General features: G+C 33.9%; 1 protein-coding gene across 1 annotated transcript in view; it reads right to left on the bottom strand.

Annotated features, from left to right (window-relative positions):
* Positions 1-1,364: 1,364 nt before the first annotated feature.
* Positions 1,365-19,677, bottom strand: part of NLN (neurolysin) — a 35,556-nt gene continuing 17,243 nt past the window's right edge. Inside the window, exons 4-13 of the mRNA XM_084304832.1 lie at positions 18,274-18,381; positions 16,730-16,832; positions 15,647-15,807; positions 14,037-14,172; positions 11,381-11,747; positions 9,848-10,049; positions 6,663-6,849; positions 5,190-5,318; positions 4,525-4,661; positions 1,365-1,678 (exon numbers count right to left, since the gene is read on the bottom strand). Coding sequence (XP_084160958.1) covers positions 1,544-1,678; positions 4,525-4,661; positions 5,190-5,318; positions 6,663-6,849; positions 9,848-10,049; positions 11,381-11,747; positions 14,037-14,172; positions 15,647-15,807; positions 16,730-16,832; positions 18,274-18,381 — 1,665 coding nt within the window. The 3' untranslated portion in view covers positions 1,365-1,543. The remainder of the gene's footprint in view (positions 1,679-4,524; positions 4,662-5,189; positions 5,319-6,662; positions 6,850-9,847; positions 10,050-11,380; positions 11,748-14,036; positions 14,173-15,646; positions 15,808-16,729; positions 16,833-18,273; positions 18,382-19,677) is intronic.

Genomic DNA, 19,677 nt, shown 5'->3' with positions numbered 1-19,677 from the left:
TAACTACTGTGGCTCAGAAGTAAGTCCTGTCAAATATTCCATCTTGGAACAAAAATTAAGTAGAAACCAGTGAAGATCTTCTGCTTTTCTCAGCTTAAATGCTTCAAAAGAAAAACACAAAAAAGTTTCAAGTGAACATTAACAACTGTTGTTTTTCTCAAACACATAGATTTGACCTAAAGTGAATGCTTTCTGTTTTCTTTTGCTAAAAAAAAAAAAAAAAAAAAAAAAAAAAAAGAGGAAGGAATCTTTTGAGTTTACCAGGCATATTTTCTTACTTTGTGTTTGAACAAATAAATAAAATATTAGCCATGTTCACAGCTATGAATCAAATGTCTAAAATCTATTAGCTAGTAACCAATGTTAAAGTTTGATCACAAAAAATGTTGCAATACCAAAAGCAAAGTAAGGTATTATATCTAAAGACAAGAAAAGTGCAGTTGAACTATCAGCTTTGTTTTAGTGGTGTAAGAATTGGCATGATCTCACAGAAAAACTTCAAAAATAATTCCTCGATTACTGTCCTACTCCCATAGATGAAACCATCAAATCTGTGAAGTTGTTCTGTTGCACTTCTGCATGCCAGACTGGAAAGGCCCAATAAGAAAATCTGGTGTTGACTTTTACCATTTCCACTGGGGACACAACTTTCTTTATACATATCTCGAAAATTTTCACAAACCAACCAAAACCATTATAATTGCTATAGTATATAACTTTTTAGTGCCTGTGATGATATAGCCGGGAAAACAATGACCTAACAAAGATCTGATTTGTGATCATCAACAAAAAATGAAAAGCAGTGGGAGAACTGACAAGGTCATATTCTGAGTGGTTATCCTCTATGTAGCTCAGATGATAGTTGGCTTTTTTTTTTTTTAAGTTATACTGTATAAATTTATAAATAATACAAGAATTTAGCATGCACCAGAATGAAATGTAGAAGTATTACACAAGTATGTCTGCTGTAAAGCTGTCTGGCACAGGTTCTCAGTCTTGAATTTTGTCAGAAAGCTAGACTGAACCCAAATCATGATGAAATCAAACACAGTTCCACTCCATCAAAAACATTTGTGAGCCATAAATACAAGAGAATAATACAGAATAGAAAATGTTTTTTTCTTTTTTTTTTCTTCCTTTTTTTTTTTTTTATTGCTGGTAGTGTTCTTTTTATCCCCAGTTTTGAAATTCATTCACATGACAGTTTAAGTGCATCTATTAAAAGAGAAACAAGGCATCAAATCCCCATGCTGATCAGCTTTATCTCACATTAATTCCAGAAAAAAAATTACCATCCAAATTTCTCAGCTTCAGCACATCTCAGAATTATTTTTTTCCTTATTGTGTTGAATTTTGTAGTCCTGTGCAATTTAAAAATCACATTTTTATTTATACATTTTAAAAAATCATGAAAAAGCAACCTGATTTGCCTGAAGTGGTACATAGTTAAGATGTGAAACACACTGACATTTCCAGCTCATTCCATACGTATATGCCATTACAAAGAAACCATGATTTTACTGAACACATAGTCCCCATAATTTTACTGAACACATAGTCCCTTACTCAACAGGAAAGCTCTCTGGCTTGGTTTACGATCCAAGAAATTCTGAAGCATATCCATCCCATCCAAAGATCCGCCAGGTTTCAAAATAAGGTTTCTGTATTTCATTCCAGCCTGATAAAAGGTAAAGCAGAATGTTAGTATTTCTTATCTTGTAAACTGCCATTTTTCTGTATGTGTTGTGTATGTAAAAGTCTCAACATGTCTTCTCTTTCCAGTTTTTCTTAATACCAAAAGAGAATATACCACAAATATAACTTAGATCTGCTGGAAGAACTCAAGACAGGAGATATTTAACCTGTACCCTAAGAAATCCAATTTCTTGTGATTTTACACTGTTCTGGAAGTTAAAATGACACAACTTGCCCAAGTTCTGGAAGACATTCTTCAAGGGCATAACATGACTGACAGGCAAGCAAAGAGAAACTAACATTCATTCTCTCTTAACTGATGATTTCTCTTTCTTTAATCTCTGTTTCAAGAACAGAGATGATACTTCAGAGACAAATAAGTATAACACTGAGGAATAACACGGCATATATTAACATTTTATGTGCACATCAATATAATACATATCTATATATATATGTATATATATAAGCACATAGAATTTCCCTATCGAAATACATTAAAGTAATGGGAACTTAACTCTGTTTACATTTTCAGTAAGAAACATTATTACTTCAGAAGGAAAAGATTCCTTTAAAAGGAATGATCTAAAAGCTTCTGAGAAAGCAGTAAATTAAGACATTCTTAACAAGAAGTCATCTTTTGAAGAAAGCATCTGGAGCATTTTGGGCCTCAGACATAAGAATCAATGAGAAAGCAATATTTTTTTCATGTAAAAGTCCTAGATACTCTTAATATTGAAGAAAATAATCTTCCTTTCAGTCACTGTATACACACAGATATACTTCCCCCACACGTCAAAGCTATGAGATTACAGGACTACACTGCTTCCTGATTGCTACTGTAAAAACAGTAAAAAGCATAGCTCTTTTTAACTGACAGACCTCCATAACTTAACTACACTACTAATCGCATTGCCTGAGAATACACATGGAAAAAAGTAAAAAGATAATACGTCACTGAACATTGCTAATATTTTGGTATTTGTGTTTGTTTCCTGGACATGAGCAGAATAGAATATATTGTTCCTTTTAGTGTAAAAGTGTTATTTGAGTATACATGATTCTTTGCTGTTGTGTCTCCTGTAAGCAGATTTCTCAATTCTAGAGAGACCAGAGGTAATTTCAGATAATATGCAAGAACTGAGGAGTGTGACAATTAACTATGCTAAAGTTAAGAGTTTGTTGAAGAATTGTTATTGATAAAGTCACTTAAACTAGTTTCTATAACTGTTGCTCAAAACAGGAAGAGAGGTTTATTCTAACAGGAAGAGGTAAGCCAAATTTCTAAGAGTGAGTGCAAGTCATAATACCATAACTGTTTTCCTTTCCTGCCTTTCTAAAAGCTAATCTAAATCTAGATACAATGAAATATAACTACAGAAATCTTACTGGTGTCTAGCATTTGTTTATAAAAGATTGTCTGTCCCATCCTGTGGAACTGTATTACACTTACATGGAATGAAAGTATAAATAACAAGTTAAAAAAGAACCAATTTGAGAAGATAGTATTGTTCTGAAGAGGGAGGGGAAATCTCCACAGATCCTCCTGAAGTTATGTGAACACCCAAGCAAAATGTGTGCACACATGTAAGAGAGGGAGCAAGACACACGTGTGGCCATGCTTTTTTTTTTTTTTTTTTTTTTTTTTTATGAATGAGACCCTTCCAATCAAATAAGCAGGAGTGCTTATTCTCACATGCACGTTATAAATCCGTAGCACTTCAAAATCAACCTTGACCACCTTTAGTCATCTCTCCTCCCAAACTCTTCAGTTTACTTCCTGTCTTCATAAAACCTCTCTTTCCACAGTCCTTACTCCCCTAATCACTGCCAGAGTTTTCTGGCCTCTACCCCATCTCTCCTCTTGGGATCTCTCTCTTTGTCCAGCTCACAGTCTAATTCTATTTTCTTTCTCCACCCTCTAGAGGGAGAGACATTTCTAGAAATTCTGGTTGCTGTGATTAGGAAAGGAAGGAATCGAAGCAAATTCCAGAGACGAATAGGGAAGACGAGCACTTTCTACTCTCTCCTTCACTTCTCATTTTATATACATTTACTGAAGGGAAGAACTAGAGCTGGCTGCTGAATCCAGAAGACAGGTAAGGGAGGCAGGAAAACCAGAAGGTCTTTGCCATAACAGAGACGCAGCATCTTCAGTCACAAGTCTAATACTATGCCTGAAAAATAAAAAAGATTGCCAGAATTGGCAGGACAACTAACCACATTATTAGCTGTCCTTCCTTCATGCCAGAGGCAGAAAAGGCTGAAGAATTACACAACAGTAAAAAAAAGCCCAGTAAATCTAAAACCTGTCAATGATTCCAAAGTCACTTGGGAGAAAAACTAAGATGGAAAAAAACTGTGAGTTATGCTGTGCTGTGAAAGAGTGACATAACTTCAATTTTCTAAATAATAGCTGTATAAAAATACCACACACTTGAGGCACCATTCATGGAAATAGAGCACTATTATCATACAGCTTTCATAGCAGAATATGCATCAGTACTTACAATGAACAAGTATGTTTTTTCTTTTTGACATCAAAAAAGTATGTGTCAATCAATGCAATGCAATGTCTTAAAAGTCACAAAAAAATATGACCCTGTATAATAACTGTATTAAAATACAAGTTGTCTCTGAAATTTCAATGATGTTCAAAAGCAATTATTTATATAACACTTTTTTCTGTTGATCTGAACTTGACGGGTGCAGTAGAAGTACTTGAGACATTATCCCAATGGATCATAATTGTAATAAATTGTAGCTTTAGACAAGAACAAGACTCTTCAGTAAACAAGAGTCTTTTAGTATAAAGTATTTACCACGTACCTTTGGATTCATTATGCCTTCCTGCTTAAAGCAGCTGTAAAAGATGTCCATGGAAAACACTTCACTCCACAGATACCCATAGTACTGGCCATCATAACCACCAGCCAGATGTCCAAAAGTAGCTGGCATGTTTGTGCCTTGAAAAGTAGATTCACATTAATTAATTTAAATCAAATGCAGTCACTTTTTTGATGTACAAAGTGCATCAACTTTAAGAAGAAATTAATAAGGAATTTTTATCAACTAATTTGAAACTTCTAACATAGGGGGTCTGAGTACACCTCAGAATATTGCCATATTCTGGTGATTAAAAAGTAAATTTTATTTTAATCTAGTTGTACACCCAACACAAATGTATCAGAATATCTAATATGATATTCACATCATGCCACTCTAAAAAATATCCTGAGAAAGTATAGCTTTATATTTACCTTCATCTTCTTTCAGAAGAGATCATTAAGATCAGACCAAGTTTCAAAGTAATTATTTCAGCTTCATAAAGTACAATCAACAAACAACTTCTTTTACAAACAACAACTTGGTGGTTTGGTGGTTTTTGTTTGTTTGTTCGTTTTGTTTTGTATGCCAAGCATTATTGGGAAAAAGGAAAGCATGTTTAAATAAAGCATTAGGACATGCTGTACGGAAGTTTCATACTGATATACCTGGAGTTGCAGGAATTCCCAGAATCTCCATACAGTATTTGGCATATTCATCTGCTGGGTCAAGCGATGGTTTTGTGTGGAGTGCCTGGTCGACCTTGCTCAAAACAATTTGACGGAGGGTTAAAAGACCTAATTGAATAAGAATATTTGATTATCTAAAGTCAAAGTAGCTGGGAGTCCATTTAGCACCTTTCATTCAAAGATCTCAACATACATTCAAAATTACTAGAATTTTAACTATAAAACACTTCCATCTGAATGCTTCAGTTAAAAAAAATATAGATATTTTTAGTAAAGGAATTGACATTATAAGCTCCATATTTCAAGTGTTACTTTTCTTACAGATCAAGAACTATTTCAAGCTGGTACTTTAAAAGCAAATTTCAGTATTTAAAATTGTGTTCTCAGCTGTCTTCAATTTCAGTATACCATTTCATTCAGGGCTTGCACAGATGATGGTAAGTATATCTAATGACATTAACTAAGACACCTCAAAGAGTAGCAAGAACTACTGCTGCTGCTTTAGGCTCTGCTATTTTGAAGAAGCTACGAGATATGAACCTCTTCCCAGACAAAATTCTCATGCAGCTACAGTGCCTGTACAAAGATGGGCACTTCCTGTTCAGGATAGGGAAGTGTGCCTTGATGACATATATTGTACCATAAATGGCTGTGATTTCAGGGGAGCCCTGATTACACGGACAGAGTGGTAAAAATGACAATGAGATGATGGCAATGACATTGGATTATGGTCTTGATTTGGAGATAGAGGTAAGGTGGTATGAGATTTAGAAAGAGAAGAGAATTAGAACCTTGTTTTGGGAAGGCAACGTGCCTACTGGGAGTGTGGGGACCGTGGACTGGATGGATTCTGAATGACGTGTTCTGGATTCAGAAGTTCAGAAGCTATTTGAGTAATGAAAGGCTACAGCGCTTTTGTATGGGATATGTTACACATGTTGAATATACTTGCAAGCAACTTTCATGTCAGTCAAGTATCATGTGCAAGTGAAATGTAAAATATACATGCAGAAAATCTAATACTTCTGTACTAATGCACAGTGACTACCCTGAGAAAATAAAAAATGGAAAAACAATGGAAACTCAATATTGAATAAGAGAATTTGCTGGGTAAGAAAAAGTTACATGGACAAAAACATACAGGTATTTTAGTCCTTTGGATAGCCTGGAAAACCAGAGCTGCTGCTGTTCCTGCATACAGTGTCATCATAGCTTTTATTAATGGTTGTATCCAAGCAAATAAAACCAGAAATTATTAATCCAATGAACATTTTGAAGTGCTCACTTAATTCTTATTGGCACTGACAGTGATAGCATACACACAGAAAAAAAGTAAGTGGTTTGTTATGTTTTATAGAGGGTGTTGTCTTAAATTTCCCACCAGTTGTTTTTTTTTTTTCTTTAATTATATATTTTTATACATACACTGAGTGAAAGAGAGGAGACAGATACCTGTATTAGCCAGTCTAGAGGCAGCAAGTTTCTCAAGGAGAGCATCTGCAACATGGCTCTCATCTTTATAATGTCTTGACATTTGTTGTAGTGGTTCCTTTTCCCACACCCAGTTCTCAAACATTTGTGAAGGTACTTCTACAAAGTCTGTTTCCACATTAGTTCCACTAAACCTTGCAAAATCAGTCTGAAAGGAAAAGCCATTGTATTAAACAAAATTAGAAACCAGGGTTTCTAGAATAATATAAACTTTCAGAGACTGAACTTGAAGTGTTAATCACAGGAAAAGGAATAATATAATTAAAAAAGATATTTAAAGAAAAGAGGGCATAAATTCATATCCAAGACTACTAAAGAGTAACAAAACAGATTATTCAGTATTTACTGCATTCTGTTACAGATTCTGTACTTCAATTTTCTTAGTATTAGTCATTTCACTGCTTAGGTTTTGACAGAAGTACAAATGTTTTCATGCTGTATTATGACAATGACATAATTTGTAAATTGTTATAGAACTGTGTTATATTACTTCAGAGTAAAAAATAAACTCCAATTATACCCTTGTAAAATTTTTTGTTGTATTATAGTCTAACGTATTCATTCAAAGATTTTACTTGACCAACTTTTCCTTTTAAGCTTTTTTCTGAAAACTGTTTTCATTCATAAGGCATATAGTTGACTTATTGCACAGTTTTTGAGTCAGTAATTCATGGCAAGAAATAAATAAACCCTAGCATCTTTAGTCATGAAAGGTCTCCAAATCTGGCACTCAGTTACTGAGAGAAGAATCTTCACTCTGAAAGCCAAGCACATTAGAACTTTTTAATTTACTTTATTTCACTTTACTGTTGTCAATCATTTCAAGTTGAAAGCACACACCAGATATTAATTTTGAAGAAAGGTTTTATGCAGTTAAACATCTTCATAAAAATATGTTCTAAACTCAAAATATTCCTAAAAAAAAGATGGTCACTTTTGAAAGACAGATATTCAAATACCAACAGAAGTTACTTTGTGTCACTCTCAATTTGACTTGTAATAACTCTATCTCGTCTTGCCAGCCCAATTTCTCCTTTTCAGCAACATTCTAATAAAACACTCCAAGTGCTAAAAGAAAGAAGGAACTCTCAGTTTCCCAACCACACTCTCAAGGGGTGTACTGGGGAATAGATGCCCACAAGAGGAGTGGCTTTAGAACTTATTTTCTTGCAGGGCTACCAAAAAAAGGCGTGTATAATGTAGGGCATACATTGAACTGATGGCTATGTCACATGTGTATCATCTCATGTCTTCAGAAGAACAGGAGAAAAGAAGAAAACCATTTGCCTTCATTTAAACTTCTTGGTTACTCAAATCCATTGTTGTAACAGGATGGCCCTTCTTCCTATATCTGCTGAATAGCAACTATGAAAAAAAGCTAGAAACCATCAGAAACAAATGGTGATAGAAGTGGATGGATTAAAAGCAGGAGTGCAAGAGTTTGTTTGACACCAGATACCCTCATTTACCCATATGTAACTGTACCATGCTAATAACAAATATATGAAGACATTTGACTCGGGTTCTTGATTAGTTCTTTCCCTAATACCATAAAAAGACTCCTGATATCTCACTTTCCAGTGGACCCCAACACATCAGAAAGGGTAATGTCCTCCAAAAGCTGACCTTTACGAGACACTCACAGATTCCCACTCAGACAAATCCCCCTTTACCCTTTAAAAGTCAAGTTTTAACATGCTTAAACAAGCAACCATATGAAACAAGATACTGCTTTGTACATGCAAATCCCAGAGGACAGGATGTTGATATGTGGGACTGAGAAGACATCTGCAGGTGCTTATACTAGTCCATTAAATGATTTACATAAAATACAACAGAAGCAAGTACAGTAGCTGCGCACACAGAAGGCAGCACAGCAGTAACAGACACACACAAAAAAAAAAGCCTCCCTGGGTTATGTGGAATTCCATAGCAAGTGGAGTAATACATATGTATTTGTGTTGTTAGATGGGTTGCCAAGAAGGGGCTCTGCAACACCCAGGCACCTCCTTGTTAGTTACCAAAACCTTGCACTAGTGCTGAACATGTCTCATTTATAAACATCATCCGGGTAGTCAAAAAGAAAGAATCAGTTTAATTTCTCAATTTCTGGGCTGGGAAACAACTGCCTTTGAGTGAGGATGATCATGTTTTCTTCAAATTCCTGCTTTCAATATGATGCAAAAATATGTATAGCTTCTTGTTCCTCAGTTTGCTTGAGCACCATTTGTTTAATTCTAGATTTAATATAGCAATTTTTATATATATGTTTCTTTATTTTACAGTCCTAGGCTCTGGAATTGAGGCCAAAATTTAAAATTTAATGTGTACTGTATTCTCTGATTTTTTGATTTGGTACTACTTTATAAAGAAGACTACTGCAACACTACACAAATTTTGGATTTTGTGGGTAATGACGTGAATTGGTGAATGAACACAAGAGACTTGCCTCTCTCTCTGAAACATAACATTTTCATTAGGCCTACGAAAAATTCAACATTTAAAATTGAATCTGGCAGATGCAAGTGAAAATGAAATCAGGTATTTTACAACTTTATTTGCATCTGGATGCAGAATCTGCAGACTAGCTTCACTTAATTCTGGTCACAGTGAGAATGCTGACTGTCACATGGGGGAGCAGAAAATATAATAGCTCAGGCAAGACTTGCTTATGCTTTTGAAAGGAAGAATGATAGCTTTCAAGAGCACTAAATGCAAAAGTGCTGGAGTTAAGGGCATAACTACGTGGATTCACAAATCATTTACACTCTTGGGAACAGCAAGCTTTTTGTTTGTTTCTTTCTTTCTAATATCTAGCATGCTAGTAGAAGTAACAAAAATTCATCTGACAGCTGTAATAACAGAAGTTACCATCAAGTACTTGCTTTACTTTTTGCATGGATCTATTTACTTGTCACTGTTACCCTCATGTTGCATATGCAAAAGTACACATTCTTCTAAAAATGTTTTTCAAAAGGTATATTCACTGCTGTAGTTTTAAATGGAAATTAAAAAAGTCACTTTCAAAAAATAACAAAATATGCATATATAGTTTACTAAAATAGAAAACACCAAAATAAACTTTTACCTTGCTTAGAAACAGTGCAGAAAGAAGGAAGGCTTATACTGGAACAAACACCACTGACCTGTGCGCATATCTGATGCATTACATGACCAAATTCATGGAAGTAAGTCTTTACTTCATCATGTCGCAGCAGTGATGGGCGATCTGATGCTGGTTTTGTGAAGTTGGTTACCAGAGCAGCTACTGACATCATTCTGCTTCCATCAGAGAGAAGACAGCCAGGTTGCAGACCAAAGCATGCTGCGTGTCCATACTTTCCTTCTCTGTACAAGAAAATATATCAGAAAATATCTGGAAATCACAAGTCTGCTCACCAGAATGGAAAGGCCTATTCAGGAACAATGACAATGAGCTGGTGTCTCTTTAAAGCTTTACGTGAAAAAATTGTATCTTTTCATTGGGATGATCATATAAAAGTTGTCTTATGACTTCAAAGAGTAACTAAGCTTAAGATCCTGTTAAGAACATAAGGGGGAAAAAATAAGTATTTAAATAATAAATAATGAAATAAAATAAGTATTTAAATCACACTAGCTTAAGATTCCCAGCAGCACTTACAAGAATCTGATTTTTACTCAAATGCTGGAAGAATACACACTTTAGACACCACTTCTATTTTAAACTAGTCACAAACACTTTAACGGAGAGGACTATGTTGCATACTCCGAAGCAATAATTTCTCTTTCATTACCGAAGACAAAAGAATAGTTTACTGCATCTTCAGTGTGATCCAAGTTTAAATAAGACTGATATTGAAACTTCTGCCATAAACCCAAGTGGCTAATGGGGGCAGAAAAGTCTTATTAACAAATGTCTTCAGACATGCCTATTTTTACAAATAAATTTTTAATTTTATTTTTTAATTTTTTACTACTGTATTCACTCACCTAACCTTTACCCAGAGAAGTCTTAAATCAACTTATATTAAAAAATGACATTTATAAATTGCTGAAAAATAATTAAAAAACAGAGATAGTCAAAAAATAATACCTAAGAATAAATCTTGTACAATTATACTGGTTTCCTAATTTCTGATGAACAGAAATGATGCTGTGAACAGCTAAAGAAGAGCTACAGTGATCAGGCTGGAAGTACATTTCAAGGTGTGCTCAACACCTTCTTGGTCCTGAGCTACTTGACACTTTCTTTAGCAGTATGAAGGCAGAACTGGCTACAAAATATGCATATAAAGTTCAAAGAGGAGCTGGGAAAAACTTAAATGCTTGGCAGATAGGAGTATAACTGATCTGAACACAGTGAAGTAATAGTTCAGCATAAATGAAAGATCAAACATGATATTACAGTTGGGAAGGAGAAAAGTCCATGAAGGAAAAATGATGAACAACTGACTAGTCAGTAATACTACATAAGATGAACAAAGTTGTAATAAAAATAAAAATAAATTAAAAAAAAAAAAAGTAAACAATCTGAAAACAGTCCAGAACAGTACAGAGGACAACTTAATGAACACAGTAATAGCCTTACCAGTGGGACAAATATTTACTTCCAAATGCATTTAATTTCACCTACATCAGCAACCCACTAAGTTGAATTCCATTTTAAGCACATACATTAAACACTAGGTGATAATTACCTGGGGTAGAGGTCCAAATAGAACTGCCCTAACATTTCTCCTGTTGAGTTGTCCTTTACTGTATAAAGAGTAACACTGTCGTGCCAAACATGTGCACTTTCTACTCGCTCAAATACAAGTCCAAGCAGATTCTGGTAAATATTCAGTAAGCCTTCTGTAACAGCCTCAACTGGGAAATATTCTTTCAGCTTCTCTTGATCTATAGAGTACTTCAGCTCTTCTGTTTTGTTCATATAATAATGAAGATCCCATGCATTGATTCTTCCATCATAATCAAAATTTCTTTCTTTACACTCCTTTTTCTTCAAATCTAGAATGAATTCTCTTTCCTTCTCAACCAACGGCTTTAGCTTTTTACTCAAATCATCTGAAAAAAAGATTGCCTTTGAATAAACTTGTGCATTCCTTACCATTATGTATATTCCTGCAAAACACACTCAGGTTTATACAGTATAACTTTAAGCACATTCCCTAAAAGGTCATGATAGAGTTTTCTATTTGTTGATTAACAAACAGCAAGCAAGCTACTTTCTTGTCTTAATGAGTTTTAATGCAGGCATGCTATAAATAATACACAAATCTGCATAGGCCTAGCAGTACTGTGAAGGGTTTGGGGAAATTTTAGACTTATTCAAAGACACCAGAAATAGAAAGAAACACTTGACATATTTGCCAGAAACCTTGTATTTTACCTCATGTAATCTCAGTTCTCTTGATGTGTTTCCGCAGAAGCAGCTAAAGACTACAAATACTATTAGTTACTGAAGCGTAAAACAAAATTCAAACACTGTTTTTTCAAGGACTTTTCAAAAAGGATTCTGACCTAATTCTAGCTGAAGTCCTATTAAAGAACAAGAGACCAAAGAGTTCTTGCCTAAATGATAGCTAGCTGCTATCATGATCATTAGTATCCTAACTGATAGCTAGCTACTCTTCTACCAAATATCAGTTTTATCCAACATAGTTTCTCTTGGACAAGAAGGGGTCATAGCACTATGAAACCAATATATTTAATATAAAATAATTAAGCTTATTGAAGCTCTCATATAGTACATGCTATATTTATGTTATTCTTAGCATTACTGGACTACTGGACACTTTTCCTTAAGAATTCAGGTTAATGGTCACAATTGGTAAATAGAGAGTAAAATTTAGGTATTTCCTCTCCTATTTCTAGAAAAGCTCTAAAGCTCTAAATGCATTTACATGACTGATAAATGCTAACAGTTTGCAGATCAAATTTTGCTAAATTTAGAATGCATCATAAGACAGAATGTTTTTCTTCCTAGCCATAAAATGGACATTGATTGAAAACATGAATATATATGAACAAAGCATAGCAAATTATACTGTTATGCTTGTATCTGAAGATATATCAAAAGAACTAAATTAAAGATGACAATTAATTTGATGGACATTCTACCTCTATCAGAATTACCAGGAAACACAATATTTTTGAATAGAAATATACATGATCTTGTAACAAGTTAAAGTTACATCAATAACTACTAAATTTTGAAGTGTGTCAGATTCAAAACAAATTAAAAAAAAACACTACATATGTCAATTTAGAATTACAAAAACGTATCAGCAAGAGTTCAAAATATTTTCACTGCACTTAAAAAAAGAAGTGATCTTACCAATTATAAATCAAAATTAAGCACAGGTTCATTGACAAATATTCAGTTAATTGGTAGTGATAAATATGGAGCTGAACTCACACAATAACGTGAGAAATGTGACAGAATTACAGGTGAAGGAAGAGGTTCATTTAAACCTTTTTATTGCTGCATAAACACAGAAAAAAACAAAACAAAACAAAACAAACAAACAAAACAAAACAAAACAAAACCACCAAATATTTTATTGCTGTACTAAATTATTTTGGGGCTGCTGATTTATACAATATATGTATATAAATACAATCCTCTTCACTAAAAGGACTAACTGGTATTAAGACACATTAACAAAGGAACACATAATTCTGTGAAACTGTATAATTCTGGAGTGTAGAGGTTAACTTTGTGCACAAAATGGGCCCACTGAAGTCAACACGATAACTATACATATCTGTGCCATTAACATTTTCAAAATATCTCAGTTTTCAAATAGAATTCCAGTAAAGGGCTTTTGTCTTCAAAGAAATCAAGACATTGCAGATATATATATATATATATTTATACAGCTCATGGAAGCTGTATCATCATATACTTGATTCTTTTATTATACTTAATGCAGTTGTATCAGTTGACAGAAAGAGACACTAAGCCTACATAGGCACAAAAAAACGTAGCTAACCTAAGGTAATGAAAAGCTGCAAATATTATGCAGCCTCTTGAATTGAGAGAATATGCTTAGGCTGCACATGTTATTCTGGTTCCAAAATAGAGTAACTGCTTTTGGGGGCAGGGAAAGACACTACTAGTTTGCCTATACTGGCTGTCATAAAGCAGATGTTTTCAGATTTTTATTTTACGCTTCCCTGTCTTGGGGCAATTCTATTTGTACAGCTATGGCCAGAACAGAGGCAACAGACAGTTCCTTTTCCACCTAAACGTGACAGACACTATGACGAATTATGTATTTAAATTATCTTGGCTGAGGAGCCATGTTGCCACTCTAAATATAAGAGTATTGTTTATAAATAATAACAAACCTAAGAAGGTTGTTACGTTATCTGTGCTCTTTGCAGTGTTTACCTCCAGGACAAAGTTGGCATGTGTATTATAACCAAGCAGTTCTGCTACTTTTGCCCTTAGTGGAAGCAATTGCTGAAGAATTTTTGTGTTCTCCTAAAAAAAGAAAGGAGGCAAGTTTATGAAGTGAAACCAATAAAACTATATTATTGAATGACTGTATAAAAATATTTGTAACCATAAGGAACAGTACACATTTACAATGAGACACTTTGAGACATAAATCTAGAACATCATAAATTTAGCTAGATCTTTGTAATTTTTTTTTAGTCACAGCACTTAATTGCAAGCAGTCAGATGTCTAGTTTCTAGTCAATCTGAGTCATTACATTCCCTACTATAATTAATCTGTTTCAATTAATCAAACAAGATACCATTTCTTCTGAGAGTAACAAACCTTTGACTGTTGCAAAGAGTTTATTTTCTTTATCGACCATTTAAATGTAAAAGATAACACGGACACCTCTGACAAAATGCTTAATTGCTTGTTAGTGGTTAAGACAGACTGCAAAGCCATTGTGCTATCTTCAAACCTTGTTTGCAAATTTCCCTCTTCTGCCATTCTGACAATAGCAGTCAGAGAAAAGGATCTGAAACACAAAAGCCTCAGGCACTGACCTAGATAAGGTGGAGGATCTCTGAGAGGCTTAAAACGTAATTGTGTTAATTCCCATTTCTAGAAAAGTGAGATTTCTCAGAAAAAAAAAAAAGGAAAAAAAAGAAAAAAGAAAAAAAGAAAAAAAAAAAACACCTTTTTCAGGGTACGTATAATTGACTAGGTTTGAAGATTGTCCCACAGTTATAACAGCATATCACTTTAATTGTGCTGACTTACAGCGTTCAGTTCTTGGTGCCATTTTATCTTATCTTGTGCTCTTCACATTTCCCAGCATTTCAAGTACAAAAGCACAAATCTGTCTTTATTCTCTAATGGTTGGTACAATTGCCTGCTAAATGACACTTCTTCTATCCTTTCTAGCCTTTTCATTATTTTTGTACCTATCTAGGTGCCGAGCAGGTATCATCAGTATCAAATGAATTATTTGTGAAATTATTTCTTTTTTCTGTAAGGTACATTTGCAGCTATTTTTCAGATAACTAAATGTATCTTTTATAAAAATTAGGGATTTTTAACATCTAGTTAAAGATGTTCTCTAGATGCTGTGCATTAATTTTATATTTAATCACTTGCTTTTCATAATTAAAACACGTGCCCAAATAAACACAGTTATTCTGAAGAATAGTTTGTAGTACAGAAGCAACACTCAGACAGCCTTCTCTGGGAAGAAACTGCCAGCAAGTAGTTACAGAACACTGTAGGGAAATTTGGCAGGTTGCCAAAATCCTACTTCTATTAACAGCACCACTGACATTTTGAGATATATACATAGGCACACAACTTCCTCTTTAGACATCAGAATACACTGGAGCAAGGAAATATTAGAGATCATACTGGTAAGTTTTCATTTCATAGCACTAGACAAAATGCAGAGCTCAAATCTAACATCTGAATGTCCAGCTCCATTTTTCAACTCTGTCATTACCCTGCAGAAAAGTCCCTATGACGTACCTCTTTGCATCTTGTGTTAAAGGCAGATTCCATTTTTCTCCTGGTTTCTGAAATACAGCACTTCTTCATAACAGGAAAATAGTGGGGATACTTTAAAGTAACTTTATATTTGTCTTCCTCAGTCTTCTCTAAACTGTTAATAAAGTCATCAGGAAGGCCTTCTATAGAATACAATTTAATAAACAATGTTTACTAGAATTAACTAGACCACTCCCTTTTCTGTTATATTATTGTATTTGTTCTGCCTGCATCAGAAATACAACACTTCTTTTTGCTAACGATTTTCAAATAATATTATTTGCTAATGATTGCTAAGCTGAGCAAAATACATTTTGAAACACTTTATTGGTGAAGAAAAGAGAAATAAATGTAAGGCTACCAGACAAAAATAGATTAAAATGTAAAAATAAAAAAAATGGTGTTATTAAAACACATCTTATGCTATGCCCTCCAGAAACTGAATCCCTAAATCCTCTGTCACATGAAAAATGTGACTGAATATTAGATATTTCTTCACCCAGAGTGTGATGAGGCCCTGGCACAGGGAGGTGCTCAAGGCCAGGCTGGATGGGGCTTTGGGCAACCTGGGCTGGTGGGAGGTGTCCCTGCCCCATGGCAGGAGGATGGGACTGGGTTATCTCAAAGGCCCCTTTCAACACAAACCATTCTGTGATTCTATGACCTCTAGATCAGTTTAAATCATTTAAGTGGCTTAATTTCTTGCATGACAGAAAACTTTTTCAAATAATTTTAATGAACATTATACCCAGTGGATTTCCTGATTGTGGAGAACTGAGAAAAGAAGCAGTGATGAGTAATGTTATGGAAAAAACAGTAAGGCCGATATGCTAACTTTATGCAAGGCAAAACACTTCAGAAAGCATAAGTCTATGAAGAAATTTTAAACATTTGCAAAGAGTAATTTTAAGCTTACTTTGGGGAAGAATTAAGAAAGAAACAGAAAAGACTGGAACACAACCAGAATTTCATTTGATCATTCAGTGGGCCAAAAAAAAATAAATAAAAAAAAATTACTCAAGTAAAACTGGAAGGCTGAAGAGGTGGAAGGAACATGGTACTCACCAAGTTCTTCCTTAGAAAATACAAGGTATGTGTTTTCCTCATTCAGGTTCTTGTTAAAGTCTATACACAGCTCGCTCAATTTTTTCTTCATTGTCTTTATTTCCTGTATTGGGTATAAACTAAACTTAGTGGAAAAAAAATCAATTGACAATTACCACCCTCCATTTGAACACAGTTTAATTTTTCTAGTTATCTAGAAAGATATTGTAGATTACTGTAGACTAGTAGAAAACTAGTCTAGATAACTAGAAAATCTTCTAGATTTTCTCTCTCTCTCTTTTTTTTTTTTTCTTCTAGATTGCTCTACTAGTCTACAGTGAGTACTAGCATTGGCCAATACACTGCAGGTAGTATCATAGTTCACTCTCCCTCAGGCTCAGTTTTACCTTTTTCTGGTCCTGAGCAATCCTGTTGCCAATGAATCCTAGATTGGGTCTATTGCTCTAACAACCTCTCAGATTTCTTTTCAACTCTGAGAGGACTGAGCCTGTAAACAAGTTCATTGAACAGAACGTGCTAACATTCAATTATTTTATTTAATTTGAAATTTTAAGTGTAAAGAAAACCTCTAAAATCACTGAGAATCAAAGTACTAAAAATGGATGTAACTTGTTGAAAAGCACTTATTTGAATGGAATACAGATATGACAAAGCATTCCAAATCCTTTTTTTAAATGCTGATATTGACCTACCTGAACCATTTTTTAATATATTTTACAGCATGACTCTACCCCTTACAGGTAACTTCACACGAACATAGTAATTAACAGCATCAAGAACACAAAACAAAAAAAAATTTGGTATTATTAGTCAAGATTTTACTTAAATGTAGCTCAACTACTGTCTCCTTGTAAGGTATTTAAAAATACCTTCAGAGGTATTGGTTGCCATTGAAGTAATGCAAATATACACAAAATAATAATCCCACTAACTGTAAAATGTGAATTAATAACGATTATTTTCAATAAAGAGGGAAGTCTATTCAAGAGTCACAAATCTAGATTGTTACATACCATCAGGTTGGAATTTAAAGAAAATTACATCAGCATCACATACACTGACAATTTTACTCCATCATTTTCAGAAGTGACAAGTGCTTTTATATGCTTGCGTAAATCCTCCCTTAATGGGGTCAAGATTTTTAGTGTTCCCTCTAATTTACCTCAATTTTTTTAGTCAAAATGCAAAACTCTTGGACTCATTTTACACCAATGGTTGATATTTGAAATTAAAATAGCTGCATCTTCTCTTCCAGACAGACATCTGGAGTAAAAAAAAAAAAAAAAAAAAAGCTTAAAAGTGGTGATGCATTCAACTTCTATCTACTGAGTACAGTCAGAGTCTAACAAACTAATTTTGAAAACTTAAAATGACGGAAGTTTAAAGGATGGATATGGAACTAAGAACAGTTAAGATTAGAGTGGTTATTATGCAGGTCCAACGACACAAAGTTCAATTATATTCTTAGCACATAGATAAAAATCATAATTTTACCCCTTCAACAATTTGTCCCAGTTACTTTACAAACTAAGAACTATATTTACATGCTGCACTTCTTTAGGAAGATGGAGTCCATTTCTTTTTCCCACTTGAACCGATTTTTCTAGATACCGTTTTGTTTCAGGCTTTACATTTTCAAGATCACAGGTTTGCTGAAATGACAATATAGGATAATTTAATTTACAACACAGTGAAAGAAACATATTAAGCATTAGAAGGGTCTAAAAAGAGTTCTCTAGAACACCACCACAGAAACAATACAACATCCTAGATTTTTTTGTGTAAAGGATTTTCCAAAAAGTTACCCTACAGTATTCTCACATTGACGTAGAAAGGTTTTAAAACAATTTTCTTTTATTAAATATCTCAGTCAGAAGCAAGAACCAGAGGCGTGTTCTCTGTACACTTTACCAAAGTAGCAAATTTAGATGCTGTCGTAATAGCAAGCCCTTTTAGTTATTAGTGCCCTGCACTAAAACTCTTTTGTACAAGTAGCTTTCTTATATATCATTAAATAGAAGAAATCGGTGCCTTATGGTAATATTGAACTTTAAGACTTGGAGGGATTTAAAAAAATCAAAAGATTCAGTGTATTTAGGGCTCACTGAAGGTTATCAAATAGCACAGAATTCAAGCTTTTGGATCTTCCTCTTTCTGAACAAAGCAATTGGTGGCAACAAATAACACAGTAGCTATATGTCAGGTTATACCATTATAAAGATTCTCGAATGACCATTTTCTAAATCAACCAACAAGAAGCAAAGCAAGCAAAGAGACAACATCCTACTTGTAACAGAACATGAACCAATAATGTGAGGGTCTTCCTGGAAGCTGACAAAGAAATAACTACGTAATCAGAAAATTGTGATTTTTGTCGCAAATTGTGATTTCACTGTATTATTTTATTTTACATTATAATGTTACCTTCCACCATCTAAAAATGAACATTTTAACAAGGTATAATTTATATTACTTGTTAAAAAAAAAACATATTCTATTTAAGATCATCTTTAAACTAGGAAGATGTTGGAATTAGTTCTGACTTGTCTTAACAACCCTCTTGTCAGCTTACCTACCTACAATTAACTCTCGACTACCATCTCTGAAAAGTAAGGACGTTGAAACATGCAAATTTTATGAAAGAGTTACACAACTGTGTGCAAGTGTCAACTAATGATCTGCAAATTACCTCTCTTACTTTACGAGAAAAAATAAGAGAGAGAAACCCACTACATCTAGAAGTATTAATGCTGTGATACTGAGCAGAAAAATATTTTATATTTGTAATAATTAGAATTTTCATATATTGTTTTTCTAATAGAAAACCCATAATTCCAGGTATTTGTTGTTTTGTTTTGTTTTTAGCAAAGACTAGTGTGACAGAGAAAGCAAGATTTCATCATGGTAGTAGTGAAAAATGCAGATACTGTTCACTACATTAACATTTA

This window comes from Netta rufina (genome assembly GCF_964035555.1).
Source record: "Netta rufina genome assembly, chromosome: Z".
Classification (NCBI taxonomy): Eukaryota; Metazoa; Chordata; class Aves; order Anseriformes; family Anatidae; genus Netta; species Netta rufina.
Note: the sequence above shows the minus strand (reverse complement) of the source record. Positions and strands in the feature narration are given on the sequence as shown.